The sequence below is a fragment of the Achroia grisella genome, unplaced genomic scaffold (genome assembly GCF_030625045.1).
Source record: "Achroia grisella isolate CSIRO2021 unplaced genomic scaffold, CSIRO_AGI_Agris_v1 utg534, whole genome shotgun sequence".
Classification (NCBI taxonomy): Eukaryota; Metazoa; Arthropoda; class Insecta; order Lepidoptera; family Pyralidae; genus Achroia; species Achroia grisella.
The window spans coordinates 651,962-673,083 of NW_026712920.1; the positions used below are offsets into that span (position 1 = coordinate 651,962).

The 21,122-nt window shown below is 35.5% G+C and overlaps 2 protein-coding genes across 3 annotated transcripts in view; one reads left to right on the forward strand and one right to left on the reverse strand.

Annotated features, from left to right (window-relative positions):
• Positions 1-21,122, reverse strand: part of LOC131847407 (uncharacterized) — a 336,123-nt gene that overhangs the window by 126,883 nt on the left and 188,118 nt on the right. The window lies entirely within an intron of this gene.
• Positions 2,022-13,618, forward strand: LOC131847406 (uncharacterized). 2 transcript variants are annotated; one of them, XM_059196983.1, is made up of 8 exons: positions 2,022-2,103; positions 7,440-7,635; positions 8,177-8,277; positions 9,607-9,633; positions 10,834-10,860; positions 11,439-11,576; positions 12,371-12,494; positions 13,511-13,618. In XM_059196983.1, the coding sequence occupies exons 1-8, from the start codon at positions 2,034-2,036 to the stop codon at positions 13,581-13,583; spliced, it is 756 nt and encodes a 251-aa protein (XP_059052966.1). In that variant the 5' UTR covers positions 2,022-2,033; the 3' UTR covers positions 13,584-13,618. The 2 variants fall into 2 exon arrangements, with proteins under 2 accessions (XP_059052966.1, XP_059052967.1); XM_059196984.1 differs by lacking the exon at positions 9,607-9,633.

Consider the following 21,122-nt stretch of genomic DNA (forward strand, 5'->3'; position numbering starts at 1 on the left):
CTTTTATACCATAATGTTCGAGCTTGTACAAAAGTGTTTTATGATCCACGCAATCAAATGCCTTTGATAGGTCACAAAAAACTCCGAGTGCATCCTGTGACTTCTCCCATGATTGGAAAATATGTGTTATCAGCGCTACACCTGCGTCAGTGGTAGACTTGCCGGCGGTGAAACCATATTGTTGACTGTGAAGCAGTCGGTTATCCCTGAAGCGTTGTAACATTTGATTTAACATTATCTTTTCAAACACCTTACTTAGAACTGGCAAAATAGATATAGGTCTATAGTTCCAGTTAGTAGATGTAAACCTTCCTCTTGAATCTCTCTATCTATTGCTGAAAACTGCATTAAAATCCGTTGCGTAGTTTAAAAGATCTAAGCGAACAGATAGCAGAAGCGACTTTATACTATGTACGTATGTATATAAGCAATACATACATACAAATTTGCTGACTACATAATTACATATTATAAAACAAAGTCGCCGTCGCTGTCTGTCCTTGTGTTCCTATATATGTTTAAATCTTTAAATTACGCAACGGATTTTGAAGCGGTTTTTTTTAGTGATTTAAGAGGAAGGTTTATATATAATACATGTGCACCCGTGCGAAGCCAGGACGAGTAGCTAGTATTTTATAAATAAGGAAAATTGCCTTCTCACAGGTAACGCAATCCATTTTTCCTTAACGTTACCACAAATAAGGTAACGTCATAGTTAAAAATAAATTAATATTATTAATAATAAAATTAATAACACACACACTCACACACACACACTCACACACACATACACACACTGCACACACATACATACACACACTGCACTTACTTGGTTTCGGCCTGTAAGTGTGGAGAAAACCAGCAAAAGCTGACAGTGTGAGATCATAGTGAGGAAATTAATAATAATATAAGTGTATTTACAAATATTGTTGACTTTAGCATACAAATTCCGTTTGTTTTACCTCCAAACATTGTTATTACGGTATAATTAAATTATTTAATAACTTATTTCAGTGAATTACTTTACTGCCTCGTTAAAATCGTCACTTTACGTCATTTAGCAATGTCGACTACAGTAGTTAAAGATTTTAGAAAATAATAATTTAATAATTGTTTTATATTTAAAAATATTTCTTATTTTTTAAAAATCAAATTTTATTGTTAGCAAATATGCAAATATGCAAATTTTGTTTAGTTAAAAATATTTTATTATTTTTTTGGGTAAAAACCGTTTTCAATAATTGAAATGTCTGTCTGTGTTTGCTATATAATTTTGTATAATTATAGATGAAACTATATATTATGTACCTTTATAAGTTTATATACCATATCTTGGTTTACTATATTATAAATACGAAAATAAAAAAAATATTTTGTAATAGAATAATTTTATTCATTTCAGTTTTACACTGCTGATCATTGAATGAAGACTTTGTTTTTTAATTCACATATATATTTTATATCATAAAAAGACAAATGAGCTTGGGACTCACCTGATGGTAAGTGATTAGGGATATATTTATGTTTATATTTATATATATTTTTTAAACTTCTCATTTATATATAATTTCTCATTTATATTAGTGCACCGCCAATAATCTTTCTCTGCACCACTTATGGTTGCCTGGTAGATAACGCCGCTAGGTATTCAGTCCGCCATATGTACACAGTGTTTTTGTGCATTAAAGTTAAATGAATAAATAAAATAAAATAAATTACCGCCTCCCATAAGCACCCACAACACTACGGACATTACAATTGTGTTCCCAACCTTATAAGAAGGAATACGCTGTTTTTTTTAAAGTTTCAATATCGGTTTGCAAATATTATTATGGGAAGCGCCTGGCAAAACTAGTACTTGTAGCAAGGTTAAGAAGGGTACAGAGTGTACGACTAAAGTAGAAGAATCGTTAACTAGTTTTACATGTCCTAAGTCAATAGTTTACGTGGTCATCCAATGACAGCATCATTTAGTTTATACGTCCTCATAAATTCATTTACATCTAAACAATGGTCGTGAACTAGGCAACAAAATGCGGACAATTATCATTATGTTTATTGTATTTATACTGTGTAGTGCTAAGGATTTCAATGACAAACTGGGTGAGTGCGTCCACTCTTATATAATTTAACAAATATATGTATATCTTATTAATATTATAAACGTGAAAGTTTGTGAGTATGGATTGATGTTTGTTACTCTTTCACGCAAAAACTACTGAACGGATTTTGATGAAACTTTACAGTAATATAGCTTATACATCAGACATATAGGCTATAAATATCACGTGAGTGAAACCGCGGGCACAACTAGTAATATATAGTACTAGCTAACCGTGCAAACATTGTTTTTACATATCAATTAAAATCGCTATTAAAAATAGAGGTTGATGGTAGAAGAGTAAAAATGTAGGGTATACAACCCTATTTTGTATTTTTTAATGCCACATTATCATAAAAAGTTTGTCTAAAAAAAAAAAATTCAATGTAATAAGGGGTGGACAACCCTTATCACTGGGGGGAGGGGATTGTTAATAATGTGGACTCATGACCCCATTACTAGCAATGTACCATGTCAGGTGGACCTCCACGCGGTTCCCCCTGGAAACCATCGTGATAAATTCCTGATGAATTTGTCACAATGGGCTAACAGACCTGACCTCATGCTCATCTTATCATCCTCCACTGGTACCCCACCAGCGTAAACCGTTAGCGCAGGTGGGTGCACCATTCCATTATCATCCATAAAAAAAAAAAAACACTTATCACTTGGGGGTATGAAAAATAGATAGTAGCTGATTCTCAGATCTACTGAATATGGATATAAAATTTCTTAAAATCGGTCAACTCGTTTCGGAGGAGTATGGTAACTAACATTGTGACACGAGAATTTTATATAAAAGAAATGGTTGAGCGCATGCTCGTGAACAGATGCTTGTAGAGATTGGTCTGCTCTTATACCTATGATTGATTTATTTTGTTACTCAACTATAAATTTACTTATATCTACTTTGCTATTTAGCAATGTATCGTGTCAAGTTATATTATTCACCGGATCTTAACACGAATAATTTTATGGCAAATAAAGGTTTGTTACCTCTCTCGACGTTCTGCCTAGTTTCCACTAGCCGTGGCCACGTGCTGAGCCCAGCTCGTGACCATGGCTATTCGTGTTAAGATCCGGTTAAATAATACAAATAATAAATATATGTTCATCGTCCGTATGTCATTGGTCAAGTTGTTGAGTCAAAAATGATGAAGTGTTAATTCATCTCCAAAGTTCGAATTTGCCGCCATCTTGGCCCCGTGTTACCCCCCCCCCCTCCTAGATCGAAGGCTGCAGAAGGGTGCCAGTGTTTGCATATTTTATACGCGAATTTCTCGAAACATTATTACCTAGTTACGTGTCTAAAGATTTCCCACTTCGTTCAATCTCTGAACAATTTGATACTTACAATCAGCGTTACTTATCCTTTTTCAGTCCACAGACCCTTAGAAATTCAAGGACAGTTTCAAGGATCCTTTAAAAAACAAAGGAATAAATTTCGGACAATACATTTTAGCGCAGTTAAAAAAAATACTAAAGGTAATAAGTAAAGTATTTTGCCAAGCTGAGGAGGAAACTCCACTAGACAGCCTATGTGATTATAGCCTCATATATAAACGAAATATCTCCTTTGGAAAGTATACACTCTATCCTGAGGAGATAAAACCCATCGCTCCTAAGAATATCCTTCAATTGTTGTCCCTGACGGGTCTAGGTAGCGAACTCTGATATGTATAGATATGAAACTGCCTGGTCTGTTGGATACATTTACGATCAATTATTGATAATTGACCGTATAAAACCTATCTAAGAAAGACTGACATATTGGTGTTCGTTTATACGATTTACCTCCAAAACTCAAATAAATCTCTGTTTTTCTGTTATACGATCTAGCTCCACTCTATTATAAAAACCATCCCTTAAAAATATACGATACATTTTAGTAATAATGTGTTTTTACCTTTTGAAAGTTTATAATAATAATAATAATCTCAGGACAATTCACACAGCGCCATCTAGTCCCAAGTTAGCTAAAGGTTGTTTATAGGTACTAGATTGATACAAATACATAAATATTTTTTTCGTAAATAGCCGCGGTGAGTAGCTAGTTATCATTACACAGTATAAAACAAAGTCTCTGTCGCTGTCTGTACGTCCTTATATATGCTTAAATCTTTAAAATTGGGCAACGTATTTTGAAGTTTAATAGATAGAGTGATTCGAGAGGAAGGTTTATATATATAATACATGTATACACGTGCGAAGCCGGGGCGAGTCGCTAGTTATCACTACATAGTTTAAAATAAAGTCTCTGTCGCTGTCTGTCCGTCGTTATATATGCTTAAATCTTTAAAACTAGGCAACGGATTTTGTAGCGGTTTTTAATAGATAGAGTGATTCTAAAGTTTATGTATATAATACTTGTATACCCGTGCGAAGCCGGGGCGAGTTATAATACACAAGACAATCGATAAACGATAATATAAACAGGGTCTATCACACACGAGATCGCGCCTTTTTTACGCTACTGTTTCACTAGAAAATGGAGTAAGAATACGTACGATGCCGCATAAAAGATTGATAATCCAGATATGTAAGACAATAACCAAATAAACGCCCGTTCCGATGAAATGAATCCTATCTTTTTTCCAGTAGGTACTCAACAATTCGCAAGCGTAGGGTTGCCAGCTACCCATCTTTTTTGTTATTATTTACTAGCTGTACCCTCGGTTTTACCCGTATGAAATTTATTTATTTATGTCACACTAAGTCAGCTTTACAGTTTCCCAATATGCCTACTTAGGAAGATTGTATATATATACACACACTTATAAAACAATAGTTACTAATACATACACTAATTACACATGAAAAAAAAAATAAACTACTACCTCCGAGTGTCGAACGCCTGACGGAGCTATTAAATATTGTAAACGATTATAGCAGCTCTGTTAGGATAGCACTCGGAATAGACAAGTTCTCCATGTGCAGAGCATTCTCTATGTCCCTTCAATATCAAAACCCTCTCCGAGGCTGAAACATACCGGTATCTGGGCATGTCACAAAACATCGGTGTGAGGGAGACGGATATAAAACAGTCAGTCCGTGAGGATTTTTTTGCGCCCCTTACAAGAGTACTGAAGAAGTTCCTTGTCGGGTGCCAATAAGATCCGAGCATATAACGGCTGGGTCATACCCGTACTCCTTTACACTTTTGGCGTGCTCAGATGGTCTCAAACCGAACTCGAAGGCTTCGATCGGAAAGTCCGCACAACTATGACCCTCCATAGAATGCATCACCCGAAATCGTCAGTCATGAGGCTGTACATCCCGCGAAAGGCTGGTGGTCGAGGCTTGTTAAGCGTTAGACCATGCACAACCGCGAGATTGACAGCCCCAGGACATATTTTCTGGAGAAAAGAGACGAGGGTTTGCATAGAGAGGTCATAGAATGTGACAAAGGATTCACCCCTCTTTCTCTGGCTAAAGAGGACTGGTGAAAACCCGAAGTCCTGGGTACCTCTCAGCGGGAGGCTGTATGGAAAGAGAAGGAGTTGCACGGAAGGTTCTTCAAAGCCCTTCACGGCCGTACGTCAACAAGAAGACCTCCGTGCACTGGCTACAGTTCGGTAATCTCTTCGGAGAGACCGAGGGTTTTGTCTGTGCAATACAGGATCAGGTGGTAAAGACGAACAATTACCGAAAGCACATTCTAAAGGATGGCACTGAGGACATCTGTCGGGCTTGTCATCATACCGGAGAGTCACTCAGACAGGTCCTGTCGGGTTGTTCAGCTCTTGCCAACACTAAGTACTTGCACAGACACAACCAGGTAGCCAAAATACTCCATCAAGAACTACCTCTGAAGTGGCCGTACTCATAGCTCATGAGAGGTTGCCGTACTATAAGTACGAGCCCCAGCCAGTCCTCGAAAGCGACAGCGTCAAGCTCTACTGGGACCGATCCGTCATCACGGACAGGACCGTTCTTGCGAACAATCCTGATATCGTGGTGATGGATCGGGCACTCTCGAGGGGTGTTTTTGGTAGACATCACCATACCGCATGACGAAAACCTCGTGAAAGCCGAAACTAAAAAAAAGAGAAAATATCTCGACCTGGTTCACGAGGTGACCGAAATGTCCACCGAAATCATTCCAATCGTTATGTCGGTGAACCGTCTTATCCCAACCAGTCTGGAACAACATCTCAGACGGTTGGGATTCCGAGGCGGCTCACTCCCGGAAAGATGCAGAAAGCGGTGCTCTTAGATTCATATCATAAGAGCCTGTGAGAGACTATACATGACTGAAGATTTTTTCATTTGGTTAAATTGATTATAAGAAAGGCGCTTATGCCAAATTGTTTGCCATTGTATTTATTTAAAAAAAAATCCTAAGTCTGGCAACCCTGACTCGAGTTTGCAGTTATCAAAAATTCCCCAGCAATAAATATTTATGAGTGCGAACCGCCCGAGCCTACTTGATATTTTAACTGGCTTTGTGCTTACCTTTAACAAGTACGTACTGTATTTTGTATTGTATTACTATTAATGTACACCTCTATCCTGAGGAGATGAAAACCATCGCTCACCAGATTAACATGGCTAAAATTTCCTGTGGTATCAAGAACTACCGATCTGCAAACTTGAAATTTTTGAAGTCAGACGAAATATCTCCTTTTGCATAGTGTACACATTAGATATAAAAACCATCGCTCCTAAGAATATCCTTCAATTCTTGTCCCTCAAGATCTAGACAGCGAGCTTTGAAAAAGGGCGAGCACAATAGATCTATGCAGGTCGCAGTGTATCAGGTTAGCACCTGACAATAGCCCAAAACCCTAATAAAAAAAGTATTTATACACATGTTTCATCATTCTTGAGGCAAACTCATAGTATCGTAGTTTCCACCAAATCGGCCACATTGTCTAATTTTTAATATTGCAAAGGGATTGAAATAAATCAAACACAAAATTTTAAGTAAAGAATACCAGAATACATTTGTGATAACCACATCGATATCGTTTAATCCATTTTTGAGATAATCACAGGAAATCAAGCAAGGGCTCTAAAATTTTTAATTTTGTGTCTTTGTCTTTATGTCTGAGTAGCACCAATTCACAAGTCATATGAGATATTACTTCCGATGGTCGCGGGTTCTATTCCTCCCACAGTTGCACCGTTTGTTTTGTTGAGCATTGTTTGTATCGGTCTGGGTGTATTCCATAGTATGATTTTATGTACAAAAAAAAAGTTAATTTCTATCAGTTACCATCTAGTACCCATAACACCAGCTCTGCTTACTATGAGTCTAGATGGCGCTGTGTTAATTGTCCAGAGTTATTTATTTATTATCTATCTATGTATCTTATCTAATATTAATTGTCCGCAGACCGTTACCTCATCGCTTGCCATACGACAGACTTTGTTTGCTTCAAGCGACAGTACAAAGCTCTGAGAGACAACGTGCTATTAGGCAATTACTTATTGAACATAGATTATTATGAACCTTACTACTTCAAATATGGAAACAGCGGCACCTGCATCAAGTTATCAGGCCTTGAGGAGAGCGAACTTGTTGGGATAAGGTGAGGCACTATCAAATACTTTAAAGCTATTAATACTTATTATAATCTTAATAATATTATAATCGCGAAATTTTATTAGTACGGTTGTTTGTTACTCTTTCACACAAAATCTACTGAACCGATCATCATGAAATTTTGTACAATTGTACATCATGAAAAAAAAACAAGTACTAAATCGCTAGACCACCGAGGCCGTCGATATTTTAATACTAGCTGTTACTCGAGACTTTGTCCGCGTCGAATTTAACTTTTTTTTTGTTTAATAAGTAAAATTTTTAAATTATGCTAATGTACATTAGCTATCTGCGAGGAAAAATCCCGTCAAAATCGGTCCAAACATTTTAGAGATTAGCAAGAACAGACAGACAAACAAAAACTTTTAAATCTAATTGTTTGATGCAGTCTACAAAACAAACCAAATCAGTTTCTAAACTACTCAACTCCGATTTACGAAACACAAAGAAAAAACAACCTTATAACGACACTTTTAAAGTTAATTAAAAAACCGCTAAAAGTTAAGCTTTAAACTTTAAAATTTCAGCATGGACGGTGCGGTTGGCCAATTTAGTTTGACATTAGAGCTGCCTCTGAGGGTACAACAGGTGTTAAACGACACCGCGGTATGCGCTGAACCCGACCGGGGTGAGTATCGACCGCGTGCAACAAGTGCAGTGTTTTAAGATTTTTATGTAACTAACTTACAAAAAACTTGACGTCCATAAGAGTGTTTTAAGATTTATTTGTTACAAATAATTATTAATACAAAAATCTTGACGTTTATAAGCCAGTAAAATAAATAATAATAATCTCAGGACAATTCACACAACGCCCTCTAGATCCATTGTAAGGTAGCTAAAACTTGTGTTAAGGGTACTAGACAACTGATACAAATATCAACAAAAACACCCAGACCGATACATACACTCATACTCATGAATACAAATGTTTGTGCCTTCCGAGGATCGAACTCGCGACCATCGGAAGTAAGGCAGCGTGTTACACCGCTAGACCACCGAGGTCGTGATGGTGAGGTGTTTTCTATGTATAATATGTATGTATTTACGAAAAATATATATATCTATGTATTTGTGTCGGTTATGTAGTACCCATAACACAAGCTTTAGCTAGCTTAACTTGGGTCTAGATGGCACTGTGTGAATTGTCCTGAGATTATTATTATTATTAATACAAAAAACTTAACGTTCATATGCATATCTGCTGCGGCTGCGTAGTTTTAAAGATTTAAGCATACATAGGGACATAGGGACGGACAGATAGCGACAGCGACTTTGTTTTATACTATGTAAAGATACAATAATGTCATAGTATAGAACACGCAGAGAAATACAAAGATTTTAAGAGGTACGGGTCACTAGTTTTGTATAAAAAACAAACTTTATTTTTCCAATTTGTCCTTTCTGTTATGAAAGTGCTTCAGTTTCGTGAATATTCTGACTGGGTTTCAGTCAGGTATACCCCTTACAACTTCATTACATAGTATAAAATAAAGTCGCTGTCGCTGCCTGTCCGTCCATATGTATGCTTAAATCTTTAAAACTACGCAATGGATTTTGAAGCGGTTTTTTTTAATAGATAGAGTGATTCTAGAGGAAGGTTTATATATATAATACATGTATACCCGTGCGAAGCCGGGGCGAGTAGCTAGTATCCTATAAAATTAATATGAATAGAATAGAATAGAAAATCATTTATTCAAATAAACTTACATTGAAGCACTTTTGAATAGTCATTACATTTTTTTTAATCTACCGCTCGTTCGGAAAGCTGTCTCATCACAAGAAGAACGAGCAAGAAACTTGCGTGTTGCTCTTTTAAATAATTTTATTATTACTTTACATTTTTAAGTTTAAGTGTGTGAATACAAACCACCAATTAGCACTAATTCAATTAAATACTCAAAAAGTATTGAATACATAACCAAATTATAACAATGACTTTTGTATTTTTCAGAATTTACGAAAACAATATCAAACAACGGTAAGGAATACAAAATGTATGAAACGATAGACTTACATATAATTTCATATAGCATACATTGTCATGATCCTTACTAATATCACAAATGTGATAGTAGGGACGTGTGTTAGTCTTTCACGCAAAAACTACTGAACCTTGAAATTTTATACACATGTTCTTGGAAGTATTAGAATGAACATAGGATACTTTTTATTTAAAAAAAAATATTTTATATTTAATGGATTCAATGCGAACGAAGCCGCGGGTAAAACCTAGTATAGAATAATTCTAATATTTGATGTAGATATATGTACTAATATTATAAAGAAAGAGAGAAAAAGACCAGTTTATGCACCTATACTTAACTCACTAAGTTTTGAGCACCTGACCTAGCCGAGGCTGGCTAAAGAATAAAAAAATTTGCTTTTTATAGCATAGGACAAATGAGCTTGCGGCTCACCTGATGGTAAATGATTACCGCCGCCCATTAGCACCGGCTACACCAGGGGAATTGCAAGTGCTATGTCGGCCGTTTAGGAAGGAATAAGCTCTTTTCTTGAAGGTTTCGATAACGTATCGGTTCGGAAATAACGTTGCTGGAAGGTGATTCCACAATGTTGTAGTGCGTGGTTAATTTATTTTTGGAAAAACTTACGGTGGGGGACCGCCATTCATCTAGATTAGAGGTTCCCACACTTTATTTATGTCGTAGACCCCTTGCCATATTTTTCCGTTTTGGGTAGACCCCCCATTCTTACTTGGTATTGTTTTTTTGTAAATTTCTAACTGTAGTAAAGTTTAGTGTTAAAAACATAAAGTAAAAACAACAAGATGACGTTGTCGTAGACCCCTTGCAGTTTGTCATAAACCCCTGTCGATATAGACCACTTTGGGAATCACTGATCTAGATGATCAGGATGGAATAAAATTATTGTTATATTTAAATTCATTTATTAGAATTCAACTTGGCAGGGTAAGTCTCTCGGAAGATGGTTTGTTTTTGATGTTTCCATGACCATAGAGTCCGTCGGAAATATAAATTGATACGCAAATATTATTGATGTCGATCAGATTTGAACTCACGACCTCTCAGCCTGAGCAGTGGTAGTCGGTCACTGGGTCACTATGCTTATTTGAATTAAAATTGTTTTTACTTATACTATTTAATTTCAGGTATTATTTTTTTCTTCAGATTCATTTATTCAATTTTTTTTCTTTCAGGTACATTGAAGAAATTTATGGGTAACGGTAAGTTGATTGTGAAACTCAAACACTCAAAACCATTTATCACACAACATTGTTACAATAAGAATCATCAAAAAAGATTACCATGGCCAAAATTTCGTGTGGCATTCAAGACCTCCCGATCTTCAAGTTTTTGAAGTCCGACGAAATATCTCCCTTGCATAGTGCACACTCTATCCTGAGGAGAAAAAACCATCACTCCTAAGAATATCCTTCAATTCTTGTCCCTCACGAATCTAGGTGGCGGACTTTGAATAAGGGCGAGCACAATAGATCTATACAGGTCGCTGTGTTACAGGTCATAGCACCTGACAATAGTCCAAACCCCCAATAAAAAAATAGCAATGAAATCTATACATATAAATAAAATTGGAGTGTCTGTTTGTAATATTGAGGTAACCGTTTTTTGCTACATGCATATGAATATAAATACGGTACATACAACAAAATAACATTTTTTACAATTTTTGTCTCTCTGTCTGTCGGTCTGTTTGTTCCGGCTAATCTCTGAAACGGCTGGACCAATTTTGACAGGACTTTTTTGGCAGGTAGCTGATGTAATAGTTTTATATGTATTTCAGCAACTATACAAGTGGTATATCCCTATGAGATACGAAAGAAGAAGGGAGTCATCCATATGGTTCTAGAAGAAGAAGATTTAGACGTGATTGTGGATATACCAGAGCTTGTAGATTATGATATGAATAATATAGAAGAAAGTAAGTTTACTTCATTACAACAAAACCTTTACTCACTAAACGATTCCTTGAATGACGGCAATAGTTGTTTGTACACGGGATTTTCATTTAATGTTAGACATAGACACCTATATTACATTGTAAATAAACTGGCTTTTAAAAAAAAAGTAATTCAATTGAGTTTCTTGCCAGTTCTTCTCAATTGGATCTATATACTAAACTGGACGGTAGAGAAAAAATTATAATATAATAGAATAATTTGCCATTCATAAGCGGCCAAAATGTCCTTTAATAAATGATTATTGAATTTGAATTTGAATTAATAATTATATCTTAATTTTGGTAAATTATCATCTAAAAACAGACCCAGAATCATCGGTAATCATCATTTTTCTAACAAATTCAACCCATTGATTTTGCAGCGAGATATTGCATCTTCTCTATCGCATATCTACCGGAGAGTATTTGGAGGCATTGTTCGGAATGAACTGCTGAATTTCACCCTAATTAAGATTTTTTTAAACTTAAGATAATAGAAAAGTATTTCTATTTGGCTTAGGTGGTATAACGGTTAAGCACACCGCTTTACTTCCGATGGTCGCGGGTTCGATTCCTCGCACATTTTAAACATTTATATCTGTTTGTATTGGTCAGGGTGTTTTCTATATACATTATGTGTGTATTATCAGTTATCTAGTACCCATAACATAAGCTCTACTTACCGTGGGACTACATGGCACTGTGTTAATTGTCCAAAGTTATTTATTTAAATTTTGGTAATGAACGATATTAATGAAACTCTGCATCTTTTACAGTAGATACATACAATCTATCTGAATGGGCATACAACGTGGTGCAACATATAAATGCAGCCAAGAGCTTCGCTCTACCATACACCAGTCAGTACAGGGCACTAGCAAAACGGATATCTATAGAAAGGTTTGTTGAACTTACTAATAAACTTACCTATAAAAACTACTGACATATATTTATGACCTACTAGCTGTACCCGCGTTTTCACCCGCGTAATTTAATTAATTTATATTTATAATTATGCCTATGTGTTATTTTGATGTATAAACAGCTATATTACTATTACTACCGTACACAGTTTTAAAAAACATCACAAACAATACTTATTAAAAAAACAAATTTTAGGCATTCCACAGAAATTTCTTTCTTTTTTTTATTTTTCTATGTTTTTCTTGTTAATATTTTCTTTTTTTTATTTTAATCCTTACCACTTAGTTAAATTTATAAATTACAAATTATACTCTGAACTATTTACATTATTTTTATTATCCACACACCGCACAGACAGTCACCAATAAAATTACTCTTTTTATTTTATATTTATTTTAATTATTACTTTCACGTACCCTCAAATGGGCTAAAGCTGAAAATCAGTGTTTTGTTCCCTGAACAATGTTCCACGTTCAGCTTCCACCTTTTTGTATCGCTACAGATCACACATAATAACACAATTTTATAAATCTTATGTTGTATTTTGTATTGTCTATTCTTATGAACATGTTGTGTGTGATTAGTAACAAACAAATAATATATATCTATCTACTGTAAAGTTTCATCAAAATCCGTTCTACAGTTTTTGCGTGAAAGAGTAACAAACATCTATCCATACTCAAAAACTTAATAAGATGGTTACAAACCTTCTAGTCTTGCTCTATTCTTGTTTGTTTGTTTGTTTGTTTGTTTGTTTGTTTGTTTGTTTGTTTGTTTGTTTGTTTGTTTGTTACAAAGTTTCTGCTCTTCTACTTTTACAGTATGTATTAAAAAGTTAAATAATTTTGAAAGTTTACACTTACTGTAAAAATAGTATATTTAAATTTGATAAGTAAATAAATTATATTAATACTAATATAATAATATTTTTATATAAATATATATATAATATAACATATATATGTATAAATATTAATAATATTTTTTTACAGATTGCTCCTTCTATATCCGGAAGAAGAATATACAGATATAAAGTTTAATTTCTCAGAGTCAGCATATTACTAATAAATTATATAATTATTTATGGTCAGCTCCACCATCGTGAGTGGTCATTGGTCAAAATCAAATAGTGTACGCTTCGAACCACAGATTGTATAAAATATGTTACACATAAATAAACCAAATAAACCAAAAGTAATTTTATTGATTTTTTTTGCACAGAATATAAATAATCTTTATTACCATTCATTTATCATTGTTTATTGTCATGTAATGACATAGTATAAAATAAAGTCGCTGTCGCTGGCTGTCTCTATGTATGCTTAAATGTTTACAATTACGTAACGGATTTTGAAGCGGTTTTTTATATTATATAGAGTGATTTAAGAGAAAGGTTTATATATATATAATACAAGTACACCCTTACGAAGCCGGGGCGAGTAGCAAGTGTCAAAACAATTTAGTATAACCACTTGTAAAAAAATAATATATTTTTATTTTGTGCATATCAAATATAATAGAAATTACGGTACAGGGCCAGACTCCTTCTTCCATCTTCTTCCATCCTCTAAGTTGGTTCTACATTCAAATTACCCTGGTATCTTCTACCACTTTCATTAAAAGACGAAAAGTATTACATTAATCAAAATACTAGCTTTTATCCGCGGATTCGCTGGCATTGAATTCATTTTTTTTATTTTGTTATACACGTGCGGGTGACGTCAGTTTATGACGTCACCGTTATCAGCAACGTACATTGCGTTAACGAGAACATATAATAATATATTCTGTGGTTAGACCCACATGACAGAATGACACAAAATGTGATAAGCTTTGCCAGGCTTGCGTAACTGGGAACAAAATAACTTTTTTTTATATCTAATATATAAAAAAAATTATTTTGTAGCTGTTCCCGCGATTCGTCCGCGTGGAATATAACCTTATTTTTCTAAAATAAAAGTAGCCTAAGTTACTCCTTATTGCATCAGGTACCTGCAAAAAAAGACCCGTCAAAATCGGTCTAGCCATTTCTGAGATTATCCAGAACAAACACTGTCTGTTTGTTCTGGATAATCTTAATCTAATCAAATCTAAATCTTACAGACAGACAAAAATTGTAAAAAATGTTGTTTTAGTGTATTTACCGTATTTATATTCATATGAATGAATATAAATAAGAAATGAAAATAAATAAAACGGTTATTTCAATATAACAAACAGATACTCCAATTTTATTTATATGTATAGATGTATAGATAATATATCTATATATGTATTTTGGCACTAGACAAGTGATAGCACTTGTCTAGTGCCCATAACACAAGGTCTGCTTAGCTTGGGACTAGATGGCGCTGTGTGAATTGTCCAAAGTCATTATTAATCATTTGTAGCGTGGCATCTGCCGTTGCCAGAGGTCCCGTACTTCCCGAGACGTCTCGTATTTTAGGCTTTGTTTAAAATGTCCCGGCGGGACTGACAACCAGATAAATACAAACAATAAAATTCATGAATACAAATGTTAGTACCTATCAACAAGAGCTAGTAGAAATAATAATAACATACTTGAACAATTCATATAGCGCCATCTAGTCCAGAGTTAGGAAGACTTTGTTTGTCCAGTACTCTTATACTGGACTCAGGTACAAAGATGTGCTGAAGCGACACATGAAGCAGTGCGACATCAATCCTTCTATGTGGGAGCAGCAGGCTGCCGAACGGCCGGAGTGGAGAGCGCTTGTTAATTCTAGCATCAAAGCTTTTGAAAACCGGCGGCTCCTTGAGCTGGATGCCAGACGTGACAAGCTGAAAGCCCGACCATCTGCGGCTATAAGCTATATGAGCTTATAGCCGCAGACGGCTATAAGATATATTATATGAGCGGTGTGCTCTCATGCCCGCAATGTGCGAGGATTTTTACACACAAAATAGGCTACATAAGTCACATGCGAGCACATCAACGACAAAATCGGAACTGAAGATAGTCGCCGTGGCCGAAATCGGCCTGGATTACATCATCACTGGACAACTGATATAAATATATAGAAACATACATACATAATATATATAGACAACATCCAAACAAAAAAAGGGTGTGAATGGATTGTTAGTAACGCGGACTAATAAGTCTATAGCCACCATGTCAGTTTGAACTCTACGTGCTTCCTCTGGAAACCATCGTGATAAATTCATGGTGAATTTACCATGATGGGCTAACAGACCTGACCTCGTGTTCATCCTATCAGTCTACACTGGTAGCAGCGTAAACCGTTAGAATAGATAGGTGCATCCATTATTATCAATTAAAAAAACAGCAAAACTAATATAAACAATTTCATGAATATAAGTAAAATAAATTCATGAATACAAATATTAGTTCCAACCAACAACAGCTAGTTAAATAAATTAAAATGCAACTAACAAATGCTTCTTGTGAAAGTGACATAAATGTACTTTTAAAGCGACAGCCTCGGTGGTCTAGCGGTTTAGCACACCGCTTTACGTAACGGTGGTCGCGAGTTCAATACCTCACGCGGTACAAATATTTATTATTACAGCTGATGGCTTGTAAATGCGATCACCTTTTATATGTGAACTTTGTTATTTTGCGGAGCTTTTCTAGCAATGGTTATGGTAAAAAAATAAATAACCCTGGACAATTCATACAGCGCCATCTAGTCTCACTAGGCCTCTATGGTGTAACGGTTTAACACACCGCTTTACTTCCGATGGTCGCGAGTTCAATACCTCGCACGGTACAAATATTTGCATTAATGAGTATGATTGTTTGTATCGGTCTGGGTGTTCTCTATGTATATTATGTATGTATATTGAAATATTAAGTATTTATAATAGTACCTATAACACAAGCTTTGCTTGACTATGTGTTCTGTATTCCGAACCTCCTTAGTCTAAGCAGGTTGTATAACCGGCTTGCTTACTGAAGCAAAAGGCAATTGGTAATATCATCATCTGCTTCTTCCTTATCCCATTTATTTGTGGTCGGCGTAATATGTTTTTCTCTTCCATTCATCTCTGTTCGCAGTCATCCCGTTATTTACTCCCTTTCTCACCATATCATCTTTCACACAGTCCATCCATCACTTTTTCAGTCTTCCTCTACCCGTATAACCATCCACATTCATATGTAATACCATCCTTAGGATATGATCTCCATTCCTACGCATTACATGCCCATACAACGACAGGCGATTACTGTTCAACCTCTCCGACACCGGCGCCACTTTCATACTTCCTCTGATGTATTCATTCTTTATCTTATCCATTCTTGTCACACCACACATCCATCTCAACATTCGCATTTCAGTTGCATGCAGTCGTCTCTCATCCGCGCTTGGTAATACTGGCCACAAATAAATATATGTGGCCACTTCAATTTCGAATACAGAATAAGAAAACAATTTATAATAAGAACTGGAATAAAAAGGACGCTCCGTATTTATAACTATATAAAACAAGATTATTAATGATTTAATTGTTTTGATGAAAATACGCACTCTAGTTGCGTGGCCACTGAACAGTACTACACATCGAGACGTTCCTGAGCTAACGTGAGTAAGTTTAGTGTTACATTGCTTACTTTGGGGTGTTCGAAGTGTGGAAGACGTTCTTCCAGGTCGATATCGTATTTCTGCTTCCTTTTCCATTAATTATTTTCTTTTCAATAAATACGATCACTCTCTATCTAAATATATATAACTCAAAGATGACTGACATAGTGATCTTTCAACGCACAGCCCAAACCGCTGGACGGATCGGGCTAAACTTTGGCATGCAGGTAGATGTTACGACATAGGCTAAGAAAGGATTTTGATTAATTCTACCCCCCAAGTGGATAAAATAGTGGATGAAAGTTTGTATGAAACTTTGTCAATTTTAAACCGATCGAGACTTTGCATGCATAAAGCTACTATGACGTAGGCATCCCCTAAGAAAGAATTTTGATAAATTCCAACCCTAAGGGGATAAATTAACGCGAGCGAAGCCGCGGGCAATAGCTAGTTTCATATATTACTTTGTAAGGATTCGTAATCCAACACTATGGATTAAAAAACCATAAGGCGTGGACGTATTACGCCAAAAATTTCATCGCCAATAAATCCCACTCTAATTACCTATTTACAGGGCCCACCGTTATGAAGGAAATAGAAATAGAAATAATCTTTATTCAAATAAACTCATTACAAGCACTTTTGAATAGTCATATTTTGATTCTACCACTCATTCGGAATGCAGATTCATCACAAGAAGAATGAGCAAGAAACTTGTGTGTTGCTCTTTTTAATAGATGTTTTTTTTTTTATATAATAATTACAGTATAACAAGTAAGAGGCATGCGATAATCACTCATTATTAATGTAATCAGATAATATTGTCAGTGCTATGGATTTAAAGTTTTTCTATAAAAACATTATTATCGTTAACGAATTCTTCAATTTTATAGTAAAAAAGGGGGTTGTTAGTTTCGAAAAATAATTAAAAACCCCGCGTCTGGCGAACGCTGGCTGTAATTTAGCTTTGAAACAAGCAAAAAACGCTTGATTAACAACCAAATTAAAGAGCGAATGATTTTTCGTCAACAAAATAATAGAACTAGTTACGAAAGGTTACGTTTTAGTTACTTTACATTCAGTTAATGTGTTAAATTTTAAAATAATCGGGACTATTCATATTTTTTATTTAATTTTTAATTGTTTTTTTTTAATAGTTAGAGTGATTCAAGAGCAAGGTTTATATATATAATATATGTACACCCATGCGACGCCGGGGCGAGTAGCTAGTTATATATAAGAATAATTTGCAATAAAATATTATTGCGACTATAAATTGAGATGTAACTATCCTATCTTTCAAGTTGGATCAAATTGCACACAATGTGGAAATGAAAATTGCAATCCGTTCAGTGGTTTAGGAGTCCATCGCGGACAAACTAACACGTAATCTTTATATATAAACTAGCTGGCTTCGCACGGTATACATGTATTATACTTATAAACCTTCCTCTTGAATCACTCTATCTATTAAAAACCGCTTCAAAATCCGTTGCGAAGTTTTAAAGATTTTAGCATACATAGGGACGGACAGACAGTGACAGCGATTTTGTTTTATACTATGTAATAATGATATTCTAAATTCTACGTGGGAAAAATAAATAGCAAATTGAGGAAGCACAACGTTTTTTGTTTCAAAGAAATTCTGTAGTCCACGTGTACAGTACATATTACTGAATGTGAACTTCAAAAGGAAACCGGAGCTATTTACTTTTAAAAGGGCAGAATCTTAATAATAGACGCCCGGATAACCGACCGACCGACCGACCGACCGCCCATGAGCACAATAAGGGGAACGCAATAGAATTCTATTGCTGCGAAATACATTGACAACTAGCTGTATACGCAACTTCATCCGCGTGGAATTTCACTTTATTTTTGTGAAATAAAAGAAACCTAAGTTACTCCTTATTACATCAGCTACCTGCCAAAAAAGTCCCGTCAAAATCGGTACAGCCATTTCAGAGATTAACCGGAACAAACAGAAAGATAGAAAAAAATTGTAAAAAATGTTATTTTGGTATATGTACCGTAATTATATTCATGCATGTAGTAAAAAATGGCTATTTCAATATTACAAACAGACACTCTAATTGTGTTTAGATGTATAGATATACGAGTATATGAGAAAATATGATCAAATTGTTTCTCACTAAACACTTTATAGCTATTTTTCGACAACCATTGCATAGTATAAAATGGAGACACTTCCTCTGTCTGTTCGTAGATCTTTTAAACTAGGCAAATGGAGTTTAATGGATTCCTGTTACATAACTATCTGTTGCTAAAATCTTAGCAATAGATACAGTGGTTTTTTTCGGACTACTCCAATGCTGTTAGCCGCAGCTAGGCCAGCTGCAGTTACAGCTTCACCGGACGACAGGCGAGTGCAGATGGCAATCTAAACCAACAAAAGGACTTATGGAGAGCTGAAGGCCAACTCCCTGACGCCTGACGGATACGACTTTTGTCTGAGGGCACCGCTAGGGGTTCCTCGGCTCAGGCCGTCGTAATTTCGATCCCCGTTTGAATTAGACGAGGAATCCATCGGAGGGGAAATAGAGTGATTCAACAGGAAGGTTTATATACGTATAATACATGTACACCCGTGCCAAGTCGGGACATGAACTTGTTAAAGACCTAACAAGGGAAAATTAGATTGCAACACTCATAAGCTTTAGCTATCCATTAGAACCTTTCTAGAATAGTCGACGTATCCAATTTAACTCCACTTTCGCACCTGTCATCTAAGTCCCCATTTTCACTTCTGTTATACATTGTTATATTACTCTGTGCACGGGGTGACTACTCTGTGCACGGAGTGAGGCATTCAGTAACGCAATAAAAGGCTCTTCAGCTAATGAATGAAATTCTACTTGTCTAATGATGCAGTAGATTAATGGTTTCCGTGCAGAAACGAAGGGTTCCTTTTAATAAATTAGGTCGCAGGTAAATCTATGGATATATTTCTAAATGTTGCATAAATAGCAACGAAATTTGACGGTTCTGTGTTCGATTCCCGCACAATATATTAATGTACTATAATAATGTCATGTTTTATAGCGATCCCTACAGACTGTAAAATATATAGCTTGTTATATATATACATACTAGCTGTACAGACAAACGTTGTTTTGCATTAAAATAAAAAAAAAATTAGGGGATGGACTACCCCTAACATTTAGGGGGATGAAAAATAGACGTTGGCCGGTTCTCAGACCTACTCAATACGCTCACAAAATTTCATAAGAATTGGTCAAACCGTTTCGGAGGAGTATGGGAACGAAAACTGTGACACGAGAATTTTATATATAATATATATATATATAAGTCAAGTTAGAATGTACAGAGATACATAACACGAGCAATAAATCTCAAGCAGCCGCCGGAGAAAATTAATGTTGAATTATAAATGTCACAAAAATCTAATCAAAACGTAAAAAAAGTGGAACAGAAATAAATCAAGACCTCCAGGGCAAACGTTACGTAAAATATTAAGATGAGTGTTTTGTAAAATCGTGATAGAAAGCGCATTTTTAGTGTATTTACACTATTTGCGTATATGGTCTGGCCACGATGAAGCGTTCAAGGGAATTTTACACTATTTGGGTATATGGTCTGGCCACGATGAAGCGTTCAAGGGAATTTTACACTATTTGGGTATATGGTCTGGCCACGATGAAGCGTTCAAGGGAATTTTACACTATTTGGGTATATGGTCTGACCACGATGAAGCGTTCAAGGGAATTTTACACTATTTGGGTATATGGTCTGGCCACGATGAAGCGTTCAAGGGAATTTTACACTATTTGGGTATATGGTCTGGCCACGATGAAGCGTTCAAGGGAATTTTACACTATTTGGGTATATGGTCTGGCCACGATGAAGCGTTCAAGGGAATTTTACACTATTTGGGTATATGGTCTGGCCACGATGAAGCGTTCAAGGGAATTTTACACTATTTGGGTATATGGTCTGGCCACGATGAAGCGTTCAAGGGAATTTTACACTATTTGGGTATATGGTCTGACCACGA